Source organism: Macaca mulatta, chromosome 6 (genome assembly GCF_049350105.2).
Source record: "Macaca mulatta isolate MMU2019108-1 chromosome 6, T2T-MMU8v2.0, whole genome shotgun sequence".
NCBI lineage: Eukaryota > Metazoa > Chordata > Mammalia > Primates > Cercopithecidae > Macaca > Macaca mulatta.
Window position 1 is genome coordinate 85,154,354 of NC_133411.1, and position 25,305 is coordinate 85,179,658.

Sequence of the window (25,305 nt, forward strand, 5' to 3'; positions counted from 1 at the left end):
TTTACAAAAAGGTTTCTTCAAATAGTGAATTTCTCTGCATCATTTAAAATGAATAAATGAATAAACATTTATTCACAAATGTTTATGTTTACAAGCCCATTTTGGTTATTTTCTTGACATAAATCATTTTACACTTGAACAAAGATTGGCTATTGAAAAAATGGAAAAGATGAAAACCAAGTAAGCCTTTTACAATTAAGACTGAATGAATGTAAGCATTATTCCTGGTTGTTTAAAAATTACATTAAAGGCTGAGTATAGTGGCTCACACCTACAATCCCAGCACTTTGGGAGGTCGAGGTGGGAGGATTTCTTGAGTGCAGGAGTTTGAGACCAGCCTGGGCGACAGAGCAAGACCCGTCTCAAAAAAAAAAAAAGGGAAAAGAAAAAAATTATATTAAACAAGATAGTCTGTTTAAAGCAGCTAGTACAATGCCTGGCATATAGTAAGCACTCAAAAAAATTAGCAGCTTTTATTAGAATACTTTTAGAAAATGAGTTTGGAAAATCTCAGGCTATTTTTTAGCACAGTATTATTTCACATCCTCACACTGGATTTCAGTCATTTGAGAGCCAATCAACCAACATTTACAGAGAATCTATGTGCCAGGCATTGTTCTGGACACTAAGGATATGAGACTTTAGCAATTATCCAATTCAACCCATCACTTTACCAGGAAAAAAACCAAGGCACAGAGAGGATGAAGTGATTTGTTCATGGTTAGTATACCGCTAAATAGCAAAGTTGAATGCTTTTTCTACTATCTCTTTTCAAATAGCAGCATTTGATAAATGCATGTAGACTTGACAATCTATTCCCCAGGAGGCTAAACGAGACCATTTTCCTCTGATGTGGTGTGAAATAAGTCCACCAATCTGACACTCGCTTTGAAAAGTAAGATTTTCCTCCCCTAGAATATGGGCTGGCCTTAGTGACTCATTTCTAACAAACAGAAAAATGGTAGAAGTGACAGTGTACACCTCTAGAGACTAGGTCATGAAAGGCCCTGTGGCTCCCTGCTTACTTGCCCTGGAGGAAGCTAACTGCCATATGTGAGGACATCCAAGCAGCCTGTGGAGATGCCCATGTGGCAAGGAGCTCAGGCCTCCAGCCAAGAGCCTTGTGAATGAGTCAGCTTAAAAGTGGAGCCTGCAGCCCCACTCAAGTCTTGGGATGACCACAGGCCTGCTTGACTACAATCTCGTGAAAGACTCTGAGCCAGAACCACTGGGCTAAACCACTCCCAGTGTCCTTACCTCATAGAATGTGTGAAGTAATAAACGTTTATTGTTTTAAGCTGCTAAGTTTTGCGGTAATTTGTTACGCAGCAATAGAGAGCTAATACTCTCTCTCAGTGTCACTTTGTTTTCACTCCTACCCTTCCTTGACCTCCCTCTAATACCTTATTTTATAGTTTATATTCGTAGGGCAATGACTGACACTTTTTTTAGTTCTAAAATTTTTACTATATTTATTTATTTAACAGCTTTACTGAGATATAATTTATGTACCATAAAGTTGGTTGACACATTTTAAAAACTGTAATAAAACATAAAACTTACCATTTTAACCACTTTAAAATATACAATTCAGTGGCAGTAATTGCATTTATGCTGTTGTATAACCATGACCACTATCTAGTTCCAGAACTTTCTCATCACCCCAAATGGAAGCCCCATACAATGGCTGACACATTTGAAAAGATTAATTTTATTTTGTCTCCCAAATCTGGAACAATCATGTAGTAACAAAGAAAAATGAGCTCACAATTAAATAAGCAAAACCTTCCGTAGAGGTAAAAAAATGTGCCGGGCACGGTGGCTCACACCTGTAATCCCAGTGCTTTAGGAAGCCGAAGTGGGTGGATCACTTGAGGTCAGGAGTTTGAGACCAGCCTGGCCAACACGGTGAAACCTCATCTCTACTAAAAACACAAAATATAGCCAGGCGTGGTGGTGTATGCCTGTAATCCAGCTACTGGGGAGGCTGAGGAAGGAGAATAACTTGAACCTGGGAGTTAGAGGCTACAGTGAGTGGAGATTGCATCACTGCACTCCAGCCTGGATGACACAGCAAGACCCCATCTCAAAAACAAAAACAAAAACAAACAAAAAAAAAATTGGAAAGAAATAACAGTATTTCTAACAACAATATATCAATCTTTTCACATTCTTACATAGGATCAGAGAATCTAATGAGATACATTCTACTATGGATAAACCAAAATCTCAAGTACTTGTTTTACAAAAAATTAGTCTTCAAAACTCTTTTGAAGTCCACTGGGTGCAGAACATCCCCCATTGTGTCCGGCAACCAAGGAACTAGAACTGGAGATAGCTGCTGGGAGGATGGCAGCAATAACAGATAGGTGCCCTGTAGCAATGGCCTCCAACAGCTACCTACACCCAGCCTTGGGATTCGGAGGATGCAAAAGGAACATCTGGGCTCAGTTATTTCATGCTATCAGCCATACGCTTCCAAGTGGGAGGTGATGGCAATTTGGCCAGCTGTTTGCCAACCCAGGAGTTGGGTAAAGGTTGGTAAGAGATGTTATTAGTTCTAGCACCATTTCCTTCCAATAGTCTCATTTTAATACAATACAGGTTAGTAGTGACCAGAAAATATTGCTACTGAATTGAAGGATGACTATACAGGGACCTATATCAGATTATTTGTTGCTTTTAGTTGCTAGTGTCCCATAAAGAATAGAAATGGAAATTGCTGACAAGAGAGTACCTCTGGTAGGCACAGTTCCTTTTCTCCCTGCACTGGAGAGGACGCTACAACCTTGCTGTAGAGTGTCCTGTGACTGCCCAGTGATGTAGATTATGCTCCTACCCCAGGAGGGGCAGTTTGAGAACCGAAAATCAACAGTTGGAAGACATTTATATCACCTCCATATTCAGCTCATTGGACTAGCATCTTTCATGGTGTGAGACTTTCTCATTTACTCATTTGTCCGTTTATTCATTCGTTTTAAAAAATGAGGCCAGGCATGGTGGCTCATGCCTGTAATCCCAGCACTTTGGGAGGCCAAGATGGGAGAATTGCTGGAGCCCAGGAGTTTAAGACCAGCTGGGCAACATAGGGAACCTTGTCTTTTCGAAAAATAAAATTAGCTGGGTATGGTGGTACATGCCTGTAGTCCCAGCTATTTGGGTGCCTGAGGTGGGAGAATCACTTGAGCCCAGGAGTTCGAGGCTACAGGGAGTTGTGACTATACCACTGTACTCCAACCTGGGTGACAGAGTGAGATCCTGTCTCAAAAAGATACAAAAAATTAAAAATAAAATAAAACTTAAAAAATGTATTGAGTGCCTTCAGGCAGTGTTCCAAGCATTGGTGAACAAAATGGTGGGGCGAATGCAGAAAAGAATATCATTTTTGCACATATTTACCTGGGTTTGACACTCTTGAGCTACTATGGGCTGTTCCACATTAGTAAGACATTAGTGGGACTGAGAAAGAGCTGCAGGTCAAACTGTGCATCCTCTTTCCCAGACCCCAGAACCTCAATACAAGCAGTAAAACAGAGAAAAAGAGGACTGTGGGTGTGCCCTCCTCTGCTTTACCAAGGCCCAGTATCCCAGACACTGGCCGCTTGCTTTTTCATATTGTTTCCTGAGGTTTCTTCTCACTGCTAGTAAATAGCAGTGCAAGTCTTAATACATTATGAGATAAAGCCACAATCACGATGACTAACTCCATGCAACATAGGAAAAGCCTCACTGAACAGATGCCATGAGCCAAGCATCTACCACCCAGCCCTCTTAGTGTCTACCATGAACATCCTCACAGAGCAACTCCACCGCCTATTACAGGGAGGCCTCTAGCTTCAGCCCTAGCGGCAAAAGTAAGACAGGGCTCAGGAGCGTTCCAGAAATCAGGGGTGCTTAGGTAGCGAAGCAAAGTGGCCTTCCCAGGGATAGGACAGTGAGGTCAAAAGGAAAGGCAGGAAAAGCCACAGAAGAACTGGAAGTGGCAGGAAGTCTAGACAGAGTGAGCAATGGTTAGGGAAAAATAAATTAGGATAAAAACACATTTCTTTATTGTAAAAGCCACAATCAAGGTGGAGGCATTTTGCTGTTGACCTGAACAACAAGATGGGCTTTATGCTCTGTGATGAGAGAAGCTGAGTAAGGGGCGAACCAAGAGGGGTGGTTCACATGGAGTGCCTGAACATGATCCTTCACCGACAGGGAGAAGCCTTGGCCAACAGAACCATTAATAACTGTCTGCTGCCTTTGTGTAAGAAATGTGATTCACTCCAATAAAACCGGCTATTGGCAGACGGGAATCGAACGTCTGACTTGTGAGGCTAAAAGAGCCAGCTGTTCCAGCCTCCAGGACTCAGTGAGAACTTCCTATTTCAAGTTAAGTTCCCAGCTGTCCCACAGCTTAGGAAAGCGGGATAAACCCAGCCACCCCCACCTCTAGACACATGCTCCAGCCAACAGCAGGAGTGCTGCAGATTTTATCAGCTTCTTAAATGCATTAGGGGTTGAAATTAGACACCTCGGTGTGGTTTAAGAGCAAGAGAAGGGCCAAGTGAACTCAGGTTGGGATAACAAATGAGACAAGAGTCATGAGGAAAGGTCTGAGGTCCAACTTCCAATTGAAAGGTTTTCGAGCCTCCCTGAAATCCTACATCCAAGGGCCCCACACCCCAGTGGCCTTGGGGTCACAGTGGGGGTCCTGTGCAGGGAAGTACACGGGCACTGAGTGTTTATGGTAGAACTGTAGGCGGGACAGGAGCTTTGTGACGATGTGAGGATATTCTCTGGACAGGTCATGTCTTTCTTCAGGGTCCCGATCAATATCAAAGAGCCAGAGGGTCTTGGTTGGTGGGTCTGATGAGGGTATCTCAGAAACATTGTATTGAGACGGTGGAGGGAACCAGTAACCACAGCCTAGCAAAGAAAACAAAACAGTTTACTGAGGGAGAAACACAGAGGCAGGTTCTAATCTCAGGGAAGGAGTCTGAGGCCAAGGCTGCACTGGGTCGTGGGTGTGGACACACAAAAAGATGTGGCCCTACATGCTGTCTCTAGATGCTTCTCAGACTTGACTTCTGGTGCTTTAACTAGACATGTCTCACTGCTTCACAAGCAAGGACACCCAGAAATGTGTGTGCATGTGTGTATGTCCTTGTCACAAGGACTGGGGCATGGGGTGCTGCTGGCATTTAGTGGGCATGAGCTAGTGATGTTAATGTCTTGCAATACATGGGACAACCCCAGTCAAAAAAGACTTGTCTTATTGCAAATGCCAAGAATGTTCTCATTGGAAACATTGATTAATTACATCACAGGCTTAACCATCATCCCACATATTTTAAAAGTATTGAAAAGATGTTACTCTTAGAGAATATAATCAAGGGAGCAACCTCCTTCCCCAGCTATACCACTGGTTGAGGGTGTAGCTCTCAGAGACTGTCTTTGCTAGCTAAATGTGTTGTGCTTGATAGCCACACATATTTCAAATCTGTATTTTCCATGAAGCATAAGAGTGACATTTATTCCTTTCACCCCTGCTACAGTTAATTCTCTCTCTCTCTCTTTTTTTTTTTTGTTTGTTAGGATGAGTAGGTTAAACCATTCCTTCTTATAATTTCCTCATTCAGCAGCCCCAGAGATACGTTTTGCAAAAGGCAGTTGTTACTTTGGTAAGCTTCTCCTTGATGATCCATTGGGAAAGCTTACTTGCACCATGACAACAATGGAAACTGTAACTGGGAACAGGCAGTCTTAAAAGTGGGAAAAGAAAACCCTGAATAAATAGTTGTCTTTCTAGGACATATATCAGGAGGGATCATGAAAGATTAGAAAGACAAGTTAAGATTTCAGGTATCTGAGCAAAGTGAGGTGAGTGGTAGGGCTTAGGAGCCTTGAGGAGGAGCCACAGAGGAAGAGGTGGGAAATGGTTAGAACAAGAGTGATAATGTCCTCTCTTTCCAGAGAAATGGCAGTGGGAATAAAATCCCAGGAGTGCAGACAGACTGGAGATACTGCCCTAGGACACAGCCCTGCTTTGTCTACCCCGGGAAGCGAAGTTTGCTAAGCTAAGCACTCTACCTGGGTAGCCCGTGAGGAGTTTCCAATTTCCATGTCTAATTGCAGCATGGACAGATGTGTTAAAGGCTGAATATTCTGGAAGAGAAGAGTCATCCTTTGCTGGAGCCATGCTGTTCCCGGGACCTGGGAAGAAATAGTTTGAAAGACTTAGATCGCTGTTATTGGAACGTGTCGTTATAAATCAGCATTTTATACTCTTGCAGAACAGTAGCTTTTATTCAACACTGGAGTGCAAATGTGTATCTTGCCACAGAAATGAATCTTTTATTAAACCCAAACAGAAAGCTATAGTTACATGAAATGTCAGTCATAAACCACCGCAAATATAAAGAAAATCCCAAAGAGATTACAACACTAATTCATCCTTAAAATCGCTATGTTCTGCCAATGTACAGCTAGCCATATGCAGAACAGTGTTCTGTTACAGCAGGGTGACTTTTTTTTTGGTTTTTGTTTTTGGCTGTTAAAAATTTAAATACATTTTCTGTGTGTGCTTATACTTACGTAAATAGTATAAGAAATTATAAAATGTGCATTTTAATGCAGTCATTTCAAGCTATGAGAGTTCATGCATGCCATGATAGAGTACAAAGATTTATTTTTTAACAACTCTTATGAAATCTAAAAGTGAGCAGTGCTCAGTTAACTATTCAGATAGGATAACTATGGGGGTAAGAATAAATGTGGTATACAAATTTTTGGCTGGTATCATGGATTATATTAATTTATCATGTTTGAGATCTTATATTAATTTATCATCAGGTTGGTTTTTTGCTTTTGTGGGGAGCAATTACTAATCTCTACCCCCTCTTAAGTTTGAAACGAATTAAGAGGTAGAGGATAAACAGATGGAACAAAAAACATTGCTTTTGTTACTGACAAAATCGATTGGAGAGAATATGGCTTCAGATCTGTGGCAGAGTGATCTTGTTTGTAATTGATCCTTGACTTAGAAAGACTTAACCCTCATCGTTGATCTTGCTGAACACCCATTGGCTTCCCTTAGAGCACACAACTGAGAGCAGACCAGAGCGCTTACATATATCCAGGTGACAGGCTGGCTGGAAATTGGACCCAGCAAAAAGGGTCTGGGTTGAGCATGCTCAGTTCCTCCTTTTGAATAACTTCCTCCTTTGCCTGATTATGAAAGGAGGGAACAAGGAGAGAGTTCTACTCTTGCGGAAGACCCTGGTGGGTCCACGAGGGCCCTCACCTCACTTCTACCTATGCATATGGTAGGAGTGAATAACATATAGTCTGTTTTAAGCCCACATTTATCTGTTAGCTTTGCAAATATGGTCATGGCAATCATCTTGGGATCACGTCGAAAGGTTGCTGAACCACCAGCCTAATAATTAATTGTCATAATATGTGAAATGTCTGTAAATGTATAGACTCCACTGGAGTGGTTAACCCATCTGTCTGCCTTCCTTTGATAATAGACTTTGAGAGAGCCCTCATCCTCACCCAAGCAGGGCTTCTGTGCTCCTGGGGTTTTCATGCGGGTGTGTCGGTGGTGGAAAAGGTGGGACATGCCATTCTTTTGACAGTCGTTTGGAAATGACCTTGTAGAGACAAGCTGGAGACAGATCCAGCAAACACTGGTGCTTTCAGAGCTTCAGTCTCAACAATCACACAGCAGCAAATCTTTAGCACCAAAGAGGAAAATATTTTTGACTTCTTATTTCTCTGCTTGTGGATATTTTGGCTCCAATACAAACAGATGCTTCTAGTACTTGAGGTGCATGATGATGACTATCACAGGAAGTGGTTGCTAACATACAGACTGCGGTAAAACCGTGAACCCTCATGGTTTACTCCTCACAAGTTTGTATGAAGGCCACATTTTGATACCAAAGAATGTTAAATAAAACAAGCATGTTTTGTGAACATAAACAAAAAAAGGAAATTTAACTATCTCATCTATACGTATATTTATACACATTTTTTTCTTAAAACAAACAGGAACATAAAATACCTAAACAATAAATAAGCCTAAGACTAAACTATGAAAGATACTATTATCTTGACTTTATTGTTTTCATTTTGAGAAATTAAACAAAGGGAAAATTACAAAGAATAACATGACTAACACCCTATGAGCCATCACCCAAAATGAACAGACGTTAACATTTTGCCATGTTTGCTTTTTTTAAAAAAAAAATAAAAGAAACTGGACAATAAAAATGAAGTGGAAGTCTCCTTTGTTCCTATCCTCAAACCCTGTCCTTTCATTTACTCCTCTAGAAGCTGCTACTATTGTGACTTCAGTCCATCCTCCAGCCATTTTAAAATGCAGAATACATATGTGCCAAGGGATAATAAATAGTACTATTTTATGCTTTAAAAATGTATGTGTGTGCTGTTGGTGGGAGTGTAAATAAGTAAAGGTATTATAGAAGACAGTATGGAGGTTCCTCAACAAATTAAAAATAGAACTAACATACAGTGCAGTAATCCCATCACTAGGTATTTATCCAAAGGAAAGGAAATCAGTATACCAAAGGGATACCTGCACCCCATGTTTATTGCAGCACTATTTACAATAGTCAAGATATGGAATCAACCTAAGTGTCCATCAATAGATGAATGGATAAAGAAAATGTGGTATATAGACACAATGGAATACTATTCATCCATAAAAAAGTGTTTGTTGGTAAAGCCATCTAGGCCTAGAGTTTTCTTTGTGGGAAGGTTTGAAATCATTGATTTAATTTCCTGAGCAGGTATAGGACCATTCAGATCTTCTGTTTCTCCCTGTGTCAGTTTTGATAACTTGAATTTTATTAGGAATTTGCGTAATACACGCGAAGTTTTGGAGCATCTGTAGTAATATTGCCTATTTATTCCTGATATTGGCAACTCATGCTTCTCATTTTTTTCCAAGATATATTTTCCTAGTGTTTAATTGATTTTATTAGTTATTAGTGTTTTGTTTTTTGTTTTTTTATATGGAGTCTTGCTCTGTTGCCCAGGCTGGAGTGCAGTGGCGCGATCTTGGCTCACTGCAATCTCTGCCTCCCGAGTTCAAGCAATTCTCCTGCCTCAGCCTCCCGAGTAGCTGGGATTACAGGCGTGTGCCACCATGCCCAGCTAATTTTTTGTATTTTTAGTAGAGATAGGGTTTCACCATGTTGGCCAGGCTGGTCTGGAACTCCTGACCTCATATCTGCCCGCCTTGGCCTCCCAAAGTGCTGGGATTACAGGCATTGAGTCACCGCACCCAGCCCGATTTTATTAGTCCTTTCAAACAACAAACTTTTGGCCTTGTAGATCCTACCTGTAGTATGTTTGTTTTCTATTTCATTAACTTCTTTTATCTTTATTATTTCCCTCCCTTTAGTTTCTTTGGGCTTAATTTGTTATTCTTTTTATAACCTTTTGAAGAACAGATACTCAAGATTTTCATTTCCAATACATACATTTAATACTATGAATTATCCAAGCACCAATGTAAAAAATATGTAGTCTGAAATTGTTGGTCTCAATGCTCTGTATATCACTCAGGTCAAGTTTGTTAACTATGGTTTTCAAATCTTTTAGATCTTTATGGTCATTTTTGTTTATCTGCTTGTTTTATCATTTACTGAGAGAGGTATGTTAAAAATCTCTCCTATGACTGATAATTATTTTGAAAACTCCCTCTTTAATTCTAATAATGCTTTCCTCCTTTAAATCTACTTTGTCTGATGTATAGATAACCCAGTTTTAGCTGCCATTGTGGCTGCTGTTAGTACTTGCATAATATATTTTTTCCATCCATCTGTCAACATGTGTGAGACTCTTATGCAATAGAAAGAAGTATAAAACAGGGTGTGATACGCAGGATAACGGTTCCCCACAATGTTAACATCCTAATCTCCCAGAACCTATGAATACGTTACCTTCCATGCCAAAAGGGACTCTGCAGATATGATTATAGGTAAGACCTGTAAGATGTGGGGATTATCTCAGATTTATCTGGGTGGGCCCGATCTGATGACATGAATTCATAAATGCAGGGAGTACTTCTTGATTATGGTCAGAGGGAGATGTGGCCACAGAACAAGGGTCAGAGAGCTGGCAACTTTTCCTTCTAATCAATATGGAGACATAAGAGGAATTTAAATATATTTTTTAAAGAGTGTATCATATAGTTCACGCATGATCAAATTCATCCATTTTTAGTGTAAAATTCCATGGTTTTTAGTATGATATATTCACAAAGTTGCATAACCATCACTGTAACATATTTTAGAACATTTTTATCACCCCAGAAAGAAACCCTGCACCATTAGCAGTTAATCCCCATTTACTCCCACACCCTGAAGCCCTAGCCAACCCTTAACCCATTTTGTGTTTTGGATTTACCTATTCTGGACATTTTATATAAATAGGATCAGACAATGTGTGGCCTTTTGTATCTGGCTTCTATCACTTGGCATAATGTTCTCAAGGTTCATCCATTTTGTAGCACGTATCAGTACTTCATTCTTTTTAAATAATAATATTCCTTTCATTCCTGTATATTGCCAAAAATATACCACATTTTCTTTATTCATCAATTAATGGACACTTCTTAGTTTATACTTTTTGGCTACTATGAGTAATGCTGCCATGAACATTCATGTACAATTTCAGTGTGGATGTATGCCTTCACTTCTTTTGGGTATATAACTAGAAGTAGAATTGCTGAGTTATATGGCAAGTCTATGTTTAACCTTTTGAGTAACTGCGGAGCATTAAAAAATGGCTGAAATGTGTTCTGTATCACATTCTCAATTTTATTTTTTTTAGAGACAGGATCTCACTCTGTCACTCAGGCTGTGTAATCTTAGCTTTAGCTCACTGCAGCCTTAAACTCCTAGGTTCAAGCGATCCTCTCACCTCAGCCTCCAGAATAGCTGGGGCTACAGGCACATGCCATTACGCCCAGCTAATTTTTTATAGAGATGAAGGTCTTGCAACGTTCCCCAGGCTTTTCTTCTGGCCTCAAGCAATACTCTCACTCCAGCCTTCCAAAGTGCTGGGATTACAGGCATGAGCCACCATACCCACCCAATTTCATCCTTTTGTATGTAGATACCTCAGTTGTTTCAGAACCATTTGTTTGAGAGAGTATTCTTTTTCTCTTTAATTGTCTTGGTATCCTTGTCAAAACCCAATTGACCATAAGCATGAGGGTTTATTTCTGGACTCTCAATTCCATTCCATTGATCTATAGTTTTTAAAAAATCTATCTATCTATCTATCTATCTATCTATCTATCTATCTATCTATCTATCTATCTAGATACAGGGCCTCACTATGTTGGCCAGGCTGGTCTCAAACTCCTGGCCTCAAGCAATCCAGCCTCCCAAAGTGCTGGGATTACAGGTGTGAGCCACCATACCCAGCTGATCTGTGTCTATTCTTATGCCAGTACCACACTACCTGGGCTTGTCAAGCTTACTAGTAACCTTAGAAATTAGCAAGCCTGAGTCCTCCCATTTCATTTTTTCCCAAGATTGCTTTGGCTACACTGGGTGTTTTCATTATTAACTTGACAGTGTATTGGATAAACTGTCAGGGCCAGAGACAGGAGGTAGAGGTTTCTTAGAATGTTAACAAACTTTTAAAATTTATTTGACAGAGTTGGACTAGATTCTGGTTTAAGAAATATTTGTTGATTAACAACTGTATGTGGTAATAAAGCATTGTGTTCTGGAATTCTACGACATGAAGTGATGAGCAGAGACATCTAAGAGAAGTTCCCAAGGTGAAATCCAAGATATTTGGTGGCAAAAGAATATAAAAGATAAATAAAACCCAAGGTTTTGAATTTGGTGATTGAGAGAATAGTGTTGATATTGGCAGAATAGAGATGTTGAGATGGGAAATAGTGAGGCGTATAGGATTCTGGAATGAGACACACCGACTTTAGGAATTAACTTGAGCTCAAGGTAGACGTCTCCACGACATATTGGAGCTATAGGACTGGCCTCTGTCTGAAAGACTGAGGCACACACTAAGCACCACCCGCAATGCAGTGATCACTTAACCCTGGAAGTGGATTCGCTGTCTAGGGAGGGAGGCAAGAAAGCAGACGCCCAGAAACAGAGCACTGAGGGCCAAAGGAAAACAGCAAATGGAGCAGAGAAGAAAATAATATGAGGAAGTGAACCAGTTAAACAGGACGTCGCAGAAGCCAAGAGGGCAGAGGCTTTCAGATGGCGAATCAGAAGAGCCAAATATTCTATCTATTAGCTTGATGAATGGGCAGAAACTAGGGAGTTAAGAGAGAAGTATAAACAAACAAATTTTTCTCGTTTCCTTCTGAGCCGAAAGCCACCTCTGAGATAATAAAGCTTTCTGGCCAGACAGAAGTATTCAGATATAAGATGGATTAGCCGTGTGTATTGATTTTGGATGGGAAAAAGGAGATCAGCAGAAAATTTTAGGATGGATGAAATATGTTACATAATATGTAGTAAACTTACAGCACTCCTCATCTGAGCAACCCCTAGAAACTGGGAGTTGTTACCAGAATGAGGTGGACTGGTGGTTTTAGTGCAGAACTGCGTTTTCCAGACTGAAAGTAGGTTCTGGAAGTAACTTGGAAGTTGTCTTGAAATAGGATGGTGAGTTAGTGGCTAGGGGTCCAGGTTCGCCATCTCCATTTCAACAGAGTAGTTCAACTCCTTAAGGAAGAATCTATAGTATCTGCTAAATATGTTGTACTTCTCTACATTTTTAAAATTTTTTTTATTTTTTTATTTTTTGAGATAAGGTCTTACTCTATCGCCCAGGCTAAAATACAGTGGTGAGAGCACAGCTTACCGCAGCCTTGAACTTCTAGGCTCAAGCGATCCTCCTACCTCAGCCTCCTGAGTGGTTAGGACCACAGGCGTGTGCTACTATACCTAGCTAATTAAATTTTTTTTTTTTTTTTTTTAAAGAGGCCACTGTGATTTTTGTAATTGTCTCCCTAGGTTACCAGGCTGGTCTGAAACTCCTGGCCTCAAGTCATCCTCCCACCTTGGCTTCCCAAAGTGCTGAGATATTACAAGTGTGAGCCACCACACCTGGCCTACATTTTTGTTTGAAGAAAGGGTCTATGGCTAATATATATAGTTTCAAATATACTAATTAGTGATTGGCAATGGGTTCACCAAACAGGGAAGGGACTGAGGGAGGCTTGAAGATACTTCTGATCTTCATGAAAGGCAATCCTACTCTCTTGACTGCACAGGGCATCCTCTTGACCTTGGAAAGTATTGTATCACACAGTCTATGATTGTACTTTTATGAAACGCAGTATTTTTCATAACAACGCAATTTATATGTGTGTTGTATATATGTTGGAAAATACAGAAAAACATGAAAAGGAAAATAAAAATGACCTGTTAATTTATTCGTTGCTGTTAACATTTTGGTATATAGACTTTGAGACTTTTAACTACATAATGCTTAAACAAAATAAATATGTGAGCTGACCTGCAAATAAGAAGACGAAAGTCCATGGAAGACAGGAAGTTTTCATGCCCAGAGAGAAGAGCATGGGCGGATCAGCAAGAAATTAGTAGAGAACCTAATAATCCATCCAAAGTATGAAAGCAAACAAGAACCAGTTTGGCTTCTGAAGAGGGAAATGATGTACAAAAGCAATATCCCAGAAAGGCAGTTCTTAACGATGCATGTACAGCAGACTGGAGTAAAATGGCAGGGAGTCTACAAAGTCATCACAAAGGCCACCATAGTATCCTGGAGGGCAGGCTGCAGCTGACAAAATGGTGAAAAAGAGTGAATTCAAGAAGGACTGAATTTGTACTATAAAGCATTTGGGGTGGAAGCCACAGAGAGAAATAATAATAAAATAGTAATAGCAGCTAATATTTAGCAAACATAATACAGATTAGGCATTGTTTTAAGCACTTTGTGTCTAATTTAATCTTCGTGAAAGCTCCACGGATGAAGAAACTGAGGCACAGAGAGGTTAAAGGCACATAGCACCATTTGGGTCAATATGAGGAATGTGTTTCCACCAGACAGTTTCCCCAAGACAGAAAGAATGAGTTTCCTTGGTGAGGGTGATTTTCTCGCACTAGAGGTGTGCAAGCAAGGGCTTGGCAGGGTGGCGAGGTGAGGGTGGCACAAGCAGCGCTGGAGGGTGAACGGGAGGGTCTAGGGGCACTTCCTCTCGGAAATGCTGCTCAAGTACAATGAGCTGTGCATGATTTGTGAATGGGGTCTTAGGAAGACCTAGTGTTGTGACCCTGAAGGAAAGCAGTGCTAGGGATAGTAACGAGATGGAGGAAAGGGCTATATGATTGAAGTGGCATCCTACCAGCCCTTCTCCAGGAGTATAGCCCTCCTCCATAGTGCACAGTAGTATAGAACAGGCACTTTTGGAGCCAGACTGCTTGGGTCTGAATCTCAGCTCCATCACTCACTGGCTGTGTGATCTTGGTGTTAGCTGGCCTCCCTAGGCCTCAGTTTCAGTATTGTTGTGAGGTCTAAATGCAACGATACAGTAAAAATGTCTAGTACAAAGTATAGCACATAGAAAGTGCACAGTAAATGTTATTACCACCTGTGCAATCTTAGGCAACTTTCTAAACTTCTCAAGCCTCAGATGGGAATCAATCATACAGCCCTTTCCTCCATCCCCATTAGCATCCCGAGCATGGCTTTCCTTCAGGGTCACAACAGTGGGTCTTCCTAAGCCCCATTCTCCAAGCATTGCCTCAGATTACTATCTATGAAATTAATATAACAGTAGCAAGTGAGATAAGGCATATAGAGTGCTTAGTAGAATAGCTGGTATATTGTTAAGACTATTGTCAACATTGAAGATAATAACATCTAATACTTAAACACTACATGCTTATAAACATAAAACACTGCTTTAATTGTTCTATGTACAACTCATTTAATCCTTGCTCTATGAAACAGATAATAACATCTGTCAATAGCTATCACTGAATGGTAGCTATTATCATCAGTATAATATAGTTTTATTTTCTTTTACAACCTCTTCTACCCAAGACATTACAAAGAGGAGAAAAGGAGGCAAAAATCACTATTATATCAGAAAAAACAAAATAAAACCAAACAAAAAAACAACCAAATGCACTTCTCTGGTGTGTGTGGATTTAGAGAGGGTCTATATTTGCTCCCCCATTTATGTTCCAGAATTTGAAGAGGGATGGGGTAAAAAGGATTTATGTGTAGAAGCTATAGTTTACCACTTTTAGTTCGTAGCCCCTTTTCTGTCTGGTTTGTTTGGCCTGCATTCATTTCTACTGAGTTCTATTTGTTTTTGGTCATTTTACAATTTATGAAGATCAGTAAAATTTCATTCTCTGCTAATAACCCATCTGACTTTCCCTGCCAGTGTGATGCCACCTTCACACTTAATGATGTATGCATACTTACTTAGAGTAAAACTTACTCACTTGGGCTAAGTGAGAAAAACACCCCAGTTGTCCCAGAAATTCGGTTCTTGAGGAGTTTTCTAATCTGGAAGTTTTGTTGGGTATGTTTTTAATGTACAGGCAAGATTTAGGTTTAATTAGCAACTATCTTCAACTTTTGTACTTAAAAGTTCCTAAAAGTAGCTTGTTTATTTATTATGTAAATCAAATGTGTCTCTTAAAGTTTATTTACGCTAGAGTTTAGTTTATATTAAACATCTGATTGGCTGACCATTTCTTCATGTCTCACTCTAACAAAAGTTCAAAGGATCTCAAACTCAAAGTGAGGTTCAAGTCATTAAGGTCCTTCATGTGCCAGCAAGTCAGAGACCCAGAGCCCATGAGTCCCCCTTCCAGATCAGTGTACCCAGGCTGCGTCTGAGCGACTGTGCTGGTGCACATGTGGCTTAAATCTCCAGTCTGCTCATGGTTTTGCATGTCCCAACAACTGCAGGCTTCGGCCAAGGCCACCCTCTCATCTTGCTGTGTGGTAAGGGCTTTCATATCCAGACGTGCACGTATGCACTGTTGTCTAGATTTTTGTTTTTAAAAATCATCGTGGACCTAAAAATAGTTTTTCCCTAAAATCAGTTCCCTAAAATACACTGACTAGAAGCCCCACACTCTGAACTGATGCTTTAGTGAACCTCTTTGCTTAATTTTTGAAGATGAAAAAAGCCCCTAACAGCTGGCAAGCGGGGCTATGCAGAGCCGTTTTGGAGGGCGTGGTGGCATGCCGTTCGCCAGGCGTATCCAATCTTTTGGCTTCCTTGAGCCACACTGCAAGAAGAAGAATTGTCTTGGGCCACACACAAAATACACTAACACTAATGACGGCTGATGAACTAAAAAAAAAAAAAAAAAGAAATCACAGAAAAAGCTCATAATGTTTTAAGACAGTTTACAGGCATAGTGGCTCACGCCTGTAATCCCAGCACTTTGGGAGGCCGAGGTGGGCAGACCATTTGAGGACAGGAGTTCAAGACCAGCCTGGCCACTGTGGTAAAACCCAGTCTCTACTAAAAATACAAAAATTAGCCAGGTGTGATGGTGCATGCCTATAATCCCAGCTACTCAGGAGGCTGAGGCATGAGAAGCACTTGAACCTAGGAGGTGGAGGTTGCCGTGAGCCAAGATCGCACCACTGCACTCCAGCCTGGGCAACAGAGTGAGACTCTGTTGCAAAAAAAAAAGAAAAGAAAAGTTACGCATTCAAAGCCATCCTGGGCCACATGCAGCCCGTGGGCCATGGGTTTGAATAAGCTTGCCCTATGCCATCACTCTCTGGTTCTGAAAAGTAACTCAGAGAAATCAATCACTGGCATTTCAATAGCCTTTAGAACAAGCTCTTTTTCTTATCTTACCAAGTCATTTAACCACTCTGAGTTCCTGTTTCCTTATATGCAAAATGAGAACCAAAATACTGCCTGCCTGACAGAACAAGCGTGAAGAGGAAAGAAGATTGTACACGTGGTGAGCATTCTGTGCGCCGCAAGTGCACAGATCGTGGCACAGGTCTCCTGAACTTCCACAGCGGTTGCCATAAGCCCAGGTAAATAGGTAAAACTGACTGACCAACTGAAAGAAATCATTTTAATATATGTTGAACCTATGGCCTCTGACTGACAGCTGTCAAAGTCAAGGTGTGATCAACTGGCCAACCCTCTTATGACTGTGAAATCTGAACCAGCTGCCAAGGGAACAAGGTATTGTTAGAAAATTATGTGGGGAAAATGTGGTAACACCACCTAAATTCTATATGTCACACTACAGGTCTGGCCAGAATTGTAAAAACAGAGAGAGATAAGAGATTCCCAATTCTGGTTCTGCCTTGGGGTCACTGGAGCCTACAGTCCCTTTCATACCTATCTTTGGTTCCCTTAGTCTAGCCCAGTTGAGCCCTGGCCTCCTGTTTGGCCCAACATGGGCTGCCTGAAATTACCATCTTCAGCAGCATCTGTTGCACTCATGATGGTCTTTGCACAGCTATTGCCCTGGGACAGTCCCACAGAGGACTTTCTGCCTCACCAGGTAGCCATGCCACAGATGGTCAGCTAGAGCAATTTGAAAGATCTCAAATGTGCCTCCTATACTACCCACCCTATTATTTCCATGCTGCCTGCAGTGGGCACCTAGGAGACATTCAACTCCCACCCCTTAGAAGACGACGCTCTTTTTCCCACCTCCACACTTATCTTACACATAGTGGGGACAGGGAGGAGCAGGAAGTTTCTACTCTAATTGGCATTCTTATGTAAAATAGATTTTATAGCTAAATCAAATGTTTATGAGCATAGATGTACTCAGTTGGTCAGTGAATTTCAGAATGGAAGAAACAAAAAGATGTCCTCTCAACTGCTTGGGAATCAGAGTCTGGAAAGGAGGAGTAAGGAGACAGCAGAGAGCTGAGAATTGTCTGGACCCTGTGGCCATGGTCTCCCCAGAGTAGATTCATTTACTTTGTCCACAAATACTTCTTGAACTAGTCCTAGCTGCTGGGCACACAGCCAAGTGGAGGAAGGCCAGGAGACAAGCAGTGATGATCAATTATGATGGGTGTTGTGGTCAGGGATGGGGGCTCTAGGAAGGCAAGGTGGGGACCTCGATTAGTCTAGGGAAAGGAGAAGATATCCCTGAAGAAGTGAGGTCTTAGATGAAACTGGAAGGCTGAATAGGCATTAGAAATATTTCAATTTTTATTATTTTTTTAGGAGGAGATGAGGCAAGTATGTGTGTGCTGGGGGCAGCATGGGAGGAAAGTAGAAAAGGAGAAGAGTGATCTGGGCACAGGCACAAAGCAATGTAGTACCTTCTGTAAAGCCCATACATTTAGGCCCCAGAAATTCTCAAGTTATATGGTTTCGGCTGCAACCTTAACTTGAGCATAAACATTTCTTTAGGCATTTCCAAATATCTAACCACACTGCTGGAATCAATCTCATCCTGTAGGAGTTTGCTTCTCAGGCTTACTTCAAGCTGGCTATAGGTGCTGTAGTGGATTCTAAATTTGCTTGCTATTAATTTTATGAACTGATTTTTCATTCCTGGGCTTGTGGCCCTGTTAAAAAAAAAAAAACAAAACCCACCAGGGTTCTTGGCTCAAAGGGCGATTCTAATTCATATATCATTTTGGAAAAAAGCAAAAACACAGAATGAATTCAATTGTCTTCAATTGCACAAACATGAAATAAAATAAAAACATCCAGTGTTTATTGAGGCCAGTGAACTAACACTGAGTAGTAAGAGGGGAGGGTGTGTCCTAGTGTAGAAGCAAGAGTAGATGTGACCTGTCCTGAAATAGGAGCCTAAAGAATCTAACACAAGGCAAAGAAGACAGGACTGATAAGGGAGGCAAAAAGAAAACAGAAAACAAAGAAGAGAGGTGGAGTGGGGGAGAAAGGCAAAGGGAGAGGTGATAGGAAGGAGAAGGAGGGAGAGGAGGAAGAATGCTTTATCAGGCAGGATATTTGGGGAGTATTTACAAGCCAATTTTTTCTTTTTACACTTATTTATCTGTCTCAGTGCTTGTCAAACTTTTCCAAAACTAGGTGAGGCCAGTGGGGTAAGAGGGATAGAGTGAAGCTCAGAGTAACTGGGGCTCAAGCATCATTTAATGCCTGACTTTCATAGGCACTTACTAAACATGTGCTCTGCTGTTTTCCAGTTGTCCAGGCTGCCTCTTCACTTTTACCAGAGCTAATTAATAGCAGTATTAGCAGCAAGATTGAGATCCCTGGCTTTGGAGCCAGACTAACTGGGCCAGTTCTGCTATTTCATAACTCTGTAACCATGGGCATTTTACTTCGCCTCTGTTTTCTCACTGATAAAATCAGTAACTACCTGAGAGTTTTTTTGGGAGAATTAAATGAGATAGTACATTGAAAGCCCATAGTTTGTCCCTGGCACATAGTAAGCTCTCAATAAATGTTAGCTACTATTATTATCATCATCATCATATAGTAGTTATTGAAATTACGCAGTTAAGGCAGTGGTTTTCAAACTTTTAAGGGCAAAATCTTCCTTCCGAACAAACTCTGTACAGCTGCCCATCATACAAAACAGCTGAAAGCAGAGCTGGCCAATGTCCACCTTGGTTCACCTTTGGGAGTCTCCAGAGGTCCCTCCAGCTCCATGGACCCCAGGGGGATGCTGGTGGCCCAGGGCACTCTGCTGGATGCCCCCATGTGGGTGCAGGAACATGTGGGGAGTGAGGGGGCTGGGAGCCACGCCAGCTGTGGGGAAGTGGGGGCTGGCTTGTGGGTCTAGACTATAGTGGGCCCCAGACCCTGTGCCTTTCACAGGCACTGCCACCCTCAGGGCCTGTGCAGCTCTGCCAGCGTGTACCAAAGAAGAGTAAAATAGGGAGGCCTGACCACCACTAAATATTTCCTTCATTTCTGAACTTGAACCTGATTGCCGCAAGTTTTCTATTACACCCTCACTACTTACTTAGAATCCTGTCTGTCCTTGGTGAAATTCTTATAACACGAAATAGGAGTGTTGGGAAAAATATGCCAGACATGAAGCTAATCAGAAAAAGGTGAGGAGGAATATTACAGATGTTATTTATTACCTACAGGGGACAAATCAAAATACTCATAATTTTTATATATGCACTCCACATGACGTATTTCAAATGAATCTTAAGTTTATGATTTTCAGTTTACAAAGTCAATTTCTCTGACACCTACTCACTCAGTTCATATTTGATATTTTAAAAGTCCTAGTGAAAAAAGAGCTTTGATGTGGCATACTCAGCCTAGACAGAGTTCAAATGTTAATCATTATTGCATTGTGCATAGTAAGTATTCAGAGAATGTGCTGGTGTTACAGGGAACTTCAACAATTGGTTAATGTCTGACATCAGCCGGAGTGTCGATTGAGCAGTGTAAACCAAAAACAACAGAAAACAACCATTCAATGAATCCTCAACTCATGACTGTTGTAGTAAATTAAGCCATCTATACCTGAAATAGGTTGATAAGAGCTCTTCTCATGCTTTGGTTTAAATTGAGTCTTGAAAAAATAGCTTATTTCATATTATTCATTTACTTACTAAACAAATAACCGATTTTGTTGACCACTATATGTGTTAGACACTAAATCTTTTGAATGAATAAGCTGGAGTCCAACAGGTAATAATAAAATAATTTTATTTAACCACCATAAATTCTAAAATAGTGGAATAAACATTTGTTGTCTGAATAAATAAAATGCACGAAGCGCTAGGAGATTACAAAAGACATACCAATTCCCCAGGAGGATCCAGGAAGGGCCTATGGACGGCCAATGCAACAGGTAAAGAAAGAGTGACAAATATGATCAAGGCAGAAGGAGGGTCTCTCTTTTTGAAATTTTCTTCTTTCTAAGGTATCCTTCCCCTTTTCAGCCTCTAAGTGAGAAAATGCATGCAAAGCACTTACTGTAGCGCCTGGCACAGAGAAAATGCTCCATCTGGGTTAGCCGTCATTTCTACCTGCCATTCTTTTCTTTTTTTTTTTTTTTTTTTTGACGGAGTCTCGCTCTGTCACCAGGCTGGAGTGCAGTGGTGTGATCCCGGCTCACTGCAACCTCTGCCTCCTGGGTTCAAGTGATTCTCCTCCCTCAGCCTGCCGAGTAGCTGGGACTACAGGCGCCCGCCACCACGCCCAGCTAATTTTTGTAATTTTAGTAGAGACAGGGTTTCACCATGTTGGCCAGGATGGTCTCGATCTCTTGACCTCGTGATCCGCCCGCCTCGGGCTCCCAAAGTGCTGGGATTACAGGCGTGAGCCACTGTGCCCGGCCTCTACCTGCCATTCTTTTCAGCCTCATTTGCTTATTCTTTTTTCTCTGTTCATCTCTTCAATGCTTTCATTCCTTTAGTTTCCATGCCCAACATTTCGCTGGGCATTCTAGACTCCAGAATCTTATCTCTAACCCAGACTGTTCTTCTGTGTATCCAAACACGGTGCCTCTAGCCCGGGCGAACCTGCACACAAAACAAAGCCCAGCCTTCTCACTTCCTTCTCACATCACTCCTTCGATGGTGCTCCACTCCTACACTTCACAGAGGGATATTGACATCCATCTCCTGGCCTTGGCCATCAAAACAGGTTCAACCTCTTCAGCTTGTCTCTCCCGATATCCACCATGGACAATAGCTGACCTACTCTCTCTGGCTCCATCACCTTTCTGCTGCCCCCATGAGCCATCCTGCTTTTTGGGGTAGGGGTAGGAGTCACAGAGATCCTGTATATTCAGCTGCCCCTAAGATAGCTTTATGGGCAACCCCTCTCTAATATCCGATGTCCACTGCCAAGTCCTGGGCTCCCAAACTGTGTGCCTTGTCTTCACTTCTTCTGGCTGTATTTGAGGTGGAAATAATACATGGACTGAGAAGAGAACAGGGAGGAGGATGGAATTCTGGAAAGAACCACCATTTGAAAGGCAAAGCAGAGGGGAAGGAGCCTCTAAAAGACAGAGAAGGAGGAGTTAGACTAGAAAAAGGCCTCAGAAGTCAGGGAAAACACTCCATGGAAAAAATGGTTAATGTCAAAGAGAGGGAAAGTATGAGAAAGCAGGAAAGGAGATAACTGGATTTGGCAACAGGATGTTACAGATGATGTGGAGACAGAAAATGCACGGAGCTTTTAACATATAATGGCCATAATAAACATGAACTTGTGGATCTGATGAGCTGGTAACAACAAAGATAAGATTGGAAGAAAAGCAAGTATTTTTTTCTAATCATCCTCCAATTAAAGTGACAACAGACAGCCATCTCCAGTTCTGGCACTAGCAGATGCTAATCAAATACAGAACTAAGGCCACCATTGAATTCACATTTTTGGTCTGTCTCTCTCTAAATACACGTTTTTTTACAGTAATTGGTAGAGTCTGTCAACAAATGGTTATAAATAGGCATTGTGTGTAAAAAAAAAAAAAAAAAAAAAAAGAAAGGGAAACTAAACCCAAAATATTCCTCTTCAGCCTGTGATTATGATGATGAGCACGGCCCAGGCTGAGTCTCTGGCGAGGGATGAAAGGAGAAAGGCCCCCCCGCCCCCATCATGGCATTTGGTGCAATCCCAACCACAAAGCCTCACCATCCAAAACGCCTTGCTGAAGACTGAGCTCACCCTGTGTTGCACAGTTCATATGCCGGTGTGCAGGAAAAACGTGTCTAGGCTCTGAGCACATTTTTGGATAAGGATGAAATAATGTTCACTTAATACTTAATTTGGAAAAAGGGCCCTGCCCACGGAATCAGCCTTTTAATGGCTGTCAGGTGGGCCCGCCCCCTCTGGGGAGCTTGGCGATGCTATCCCTCTCGACCCTGGGAGCCCACACTGGGCTATCACTGGCAATAATTACAGTGCAGAAAACTGAAGCTGGTTGGCGTTCTTCCAAGAGCAGCCCTCCACAACATTGCTATCCACGGCCCAAACCCTGGCATGTTACACAAACCCTGTAATCACTGACATGAGGGCCACTAGGTGATGCTTGCCAAAGGTAAAAAAGCAAACATTTGAGACAACTCTTTCTAGCCTCCTCTAGTTCTTGGCAGCAGCCCTGCTGAAACTAAGGATGTTTTATATTTTGAGAAGTTATCAGGGTCTCACAGGAACTGGGATTCAGAACACAATTTCTCTTTCCAACGAAAACTGGAAACACATCTGAGACAGTAAGCAAAGATGGTTTCTTAGCTCTACAACTGACTTAGAATGAAATATGAAGGAGGTGCCACCCAACTCTTCAGAGCAGCTTTGAAAAGGTTCAGCTTCAGAGGGCACCCACCTCAAGTGCTCAAGAATTCGTAGATGCAGATTTGAATTTGGCAGCTTGATTATGGAGCTCACAGACAGACATCCTGAGATTTCTGAAACCTCAGTCCTCTCTCAAACAACCCACGTTAACTTTCACATCCATAATCCCAGCGTGCTTCCTGAGAAATGCCAACCGTTAGACACTTCAGCCACATTCATGAAATGACTCATTTGAGAGGCAGAATCTGGATCTGTGCTCGCTAGCTAGCCGAGTCTGGAGAGAGATTCCCTCCCTGACAGTCAGTTTGCCTCTTTTCCTTCCCCTGATGCTGGTGCTCGCCTACTCACATGAAGGATGATGTGTACAGCAAAATCCTACTTCTGAACCTGCATACGGAAAACCAATTAAGATGGGGAGAAAAATGAAACAGAACTGAATTTTCCATCTGACTCAAACAAGAATGTTTAGAATCAGGCAGATTTAGAAATGGAATTGAGGGGCCCGCTATCATAGTAGAGGCTCATTTTACTAGAGGATGGTACCCTACAAAGGTGTAGGTGAGCAGAACCCCACAGAGTCAAGGCAGATTTTGAAGCTTTGGCTGGTTGATCTGATGCCCTCTTCTGTCTCTCATAGGGTTTGGCAGATGAAAAATCTTGATAGCAGGGAAAATTCAAAAGACAGAGTCCCAGGGCAACACCCCTACACCTTGCGACCAACCTCTTTCTTGGTGAAAGAAGGATTGTGAGTGAAAAAGTGGGAATATTTGTAAGCAAACACTCTGTGACAAACCCAGAGTTGGCTTCCTGAATGAGCAAAAGAAGCAAAGTAGGGGCCAGGTGCGGTGGCTCACGTCTGTAATCCCAGCACTTTGGGAGGCCGAGGCAGGCAAATCACTTGAGGTCAGGAGTTCAAGACCAGCCTGGTCAACATGGTAAAACCCCATTTCTACTAAAAATACAAAAATGAGCCAGGTGTGGTGGTGTGCACCTGTACTCAGGAGGCTGAGACAAGAGGATTACTTGAACCCAGGAGGCAGAGGTTGCAGTAAACCAAGATCACACCACTGCACTCTCCAGCCCCGGTGACAGAGCAAGACACTGTCTCAATTAAAAAAAAAAAAAAAAAAAAAAGCAGCAGCAAAGCAGGAGGCTGTGCACAGAGGCTGGAGGAGCACTCACAGGCTCCCCTCCCCAGCGTGCATTTTACCCAGACCTCCGATTGGGGCTGGAATTCCCAGAAAAAGCACTCCCCTTTAACTGACCAAGGCTTTGCATTTTAGAGGGGGTCATATACTAAAACAACAACAATAACAAATCAACAGAATTTTTTGAGCATCTGCCATGTTTAAGAAACTGTGTAAGGTGTCACAGGAATTACAGAAAAACATTAATTAGTTAATTCTTTTTTTTGGAGGGTGTGCAAGATACTGTTTTAGATACCAGAAAAAGTATCTCTACTTAAGCAGCTTAGAATGAATTGGGAGAATAAATGTCAATAAAAGGCAATACATGATAAATGCCAAAGGAGTGGTAAGACCCAATTTAATTTAAGCATTAATTACTCTGAAGAGTAAGTACTACAGAACTCCAGAGACGGAAAGTCTATTTCTGGTTGGTTGGAGGGGAGACTTTCCAGAGAGGGTGAGACTTAGGGGATGAAGCCTTGCACTAAAACAACAGTAGGATTCAGAGAGGAGGATGACCAGGAACAGAGTGTTGGCAGAGTGTGGAACAGTACAAGGTGGGAATTCACCAAGTTTGTTTGGACTCTGGATAGTTGAGCACCCTGGCTGGCTTGAGGAGGACAAAGTAAGAATTGTCAGGAAAAGATGGGTTGTGTTAGTACCTCCAACATATAGAAGTTAGAACTTTATTCAGTAGGTAATTGGAAGCAAGTAAAATTTTTTGAGCAGCGATGAAAGTTGTGTTTTAGAAAGATACATCTCCACGTTCATTATACTGTGATTACTAATTAAGTTTCCAGGATGACCTGACAATGCAAAACAGTTGCTCTACACAACAGCCAGGAATAATTCTATCACTGG

The 25,305-nt window shown here is 41.6% G+C and overlaps 1 protein-coding gene across 1 annotated transcript in view; it reads right to left on the bottom strand.

The window, feature by feature from the left end:
* Positions 1-1,443: 1,443 nt before the first annotated feature.
* Positions 1,444-25,305, bottom strand: part of ARSB (arylsulfatase B) — a 192,889-nt gene continuing 169,027 nt past the window's right edge. The window contains exons 7-8 of the mRNA XM_001108389.5: positions 6,076-6,198; positions 1,444-4,911 (exon numbers count right to left, since the gene is read on the bottom strand). Of these exons, the coding sequence (XP_001108389.4) occupies positions 4,646-4,911; positions 6,076-6,198 (389 nt within the window). The 3' untranslated portion in view covers positions 1,444-4,645. The remainder of the gene's footprint in view (positions 4,912-6,075; positions 6,199-25,305) is intronic.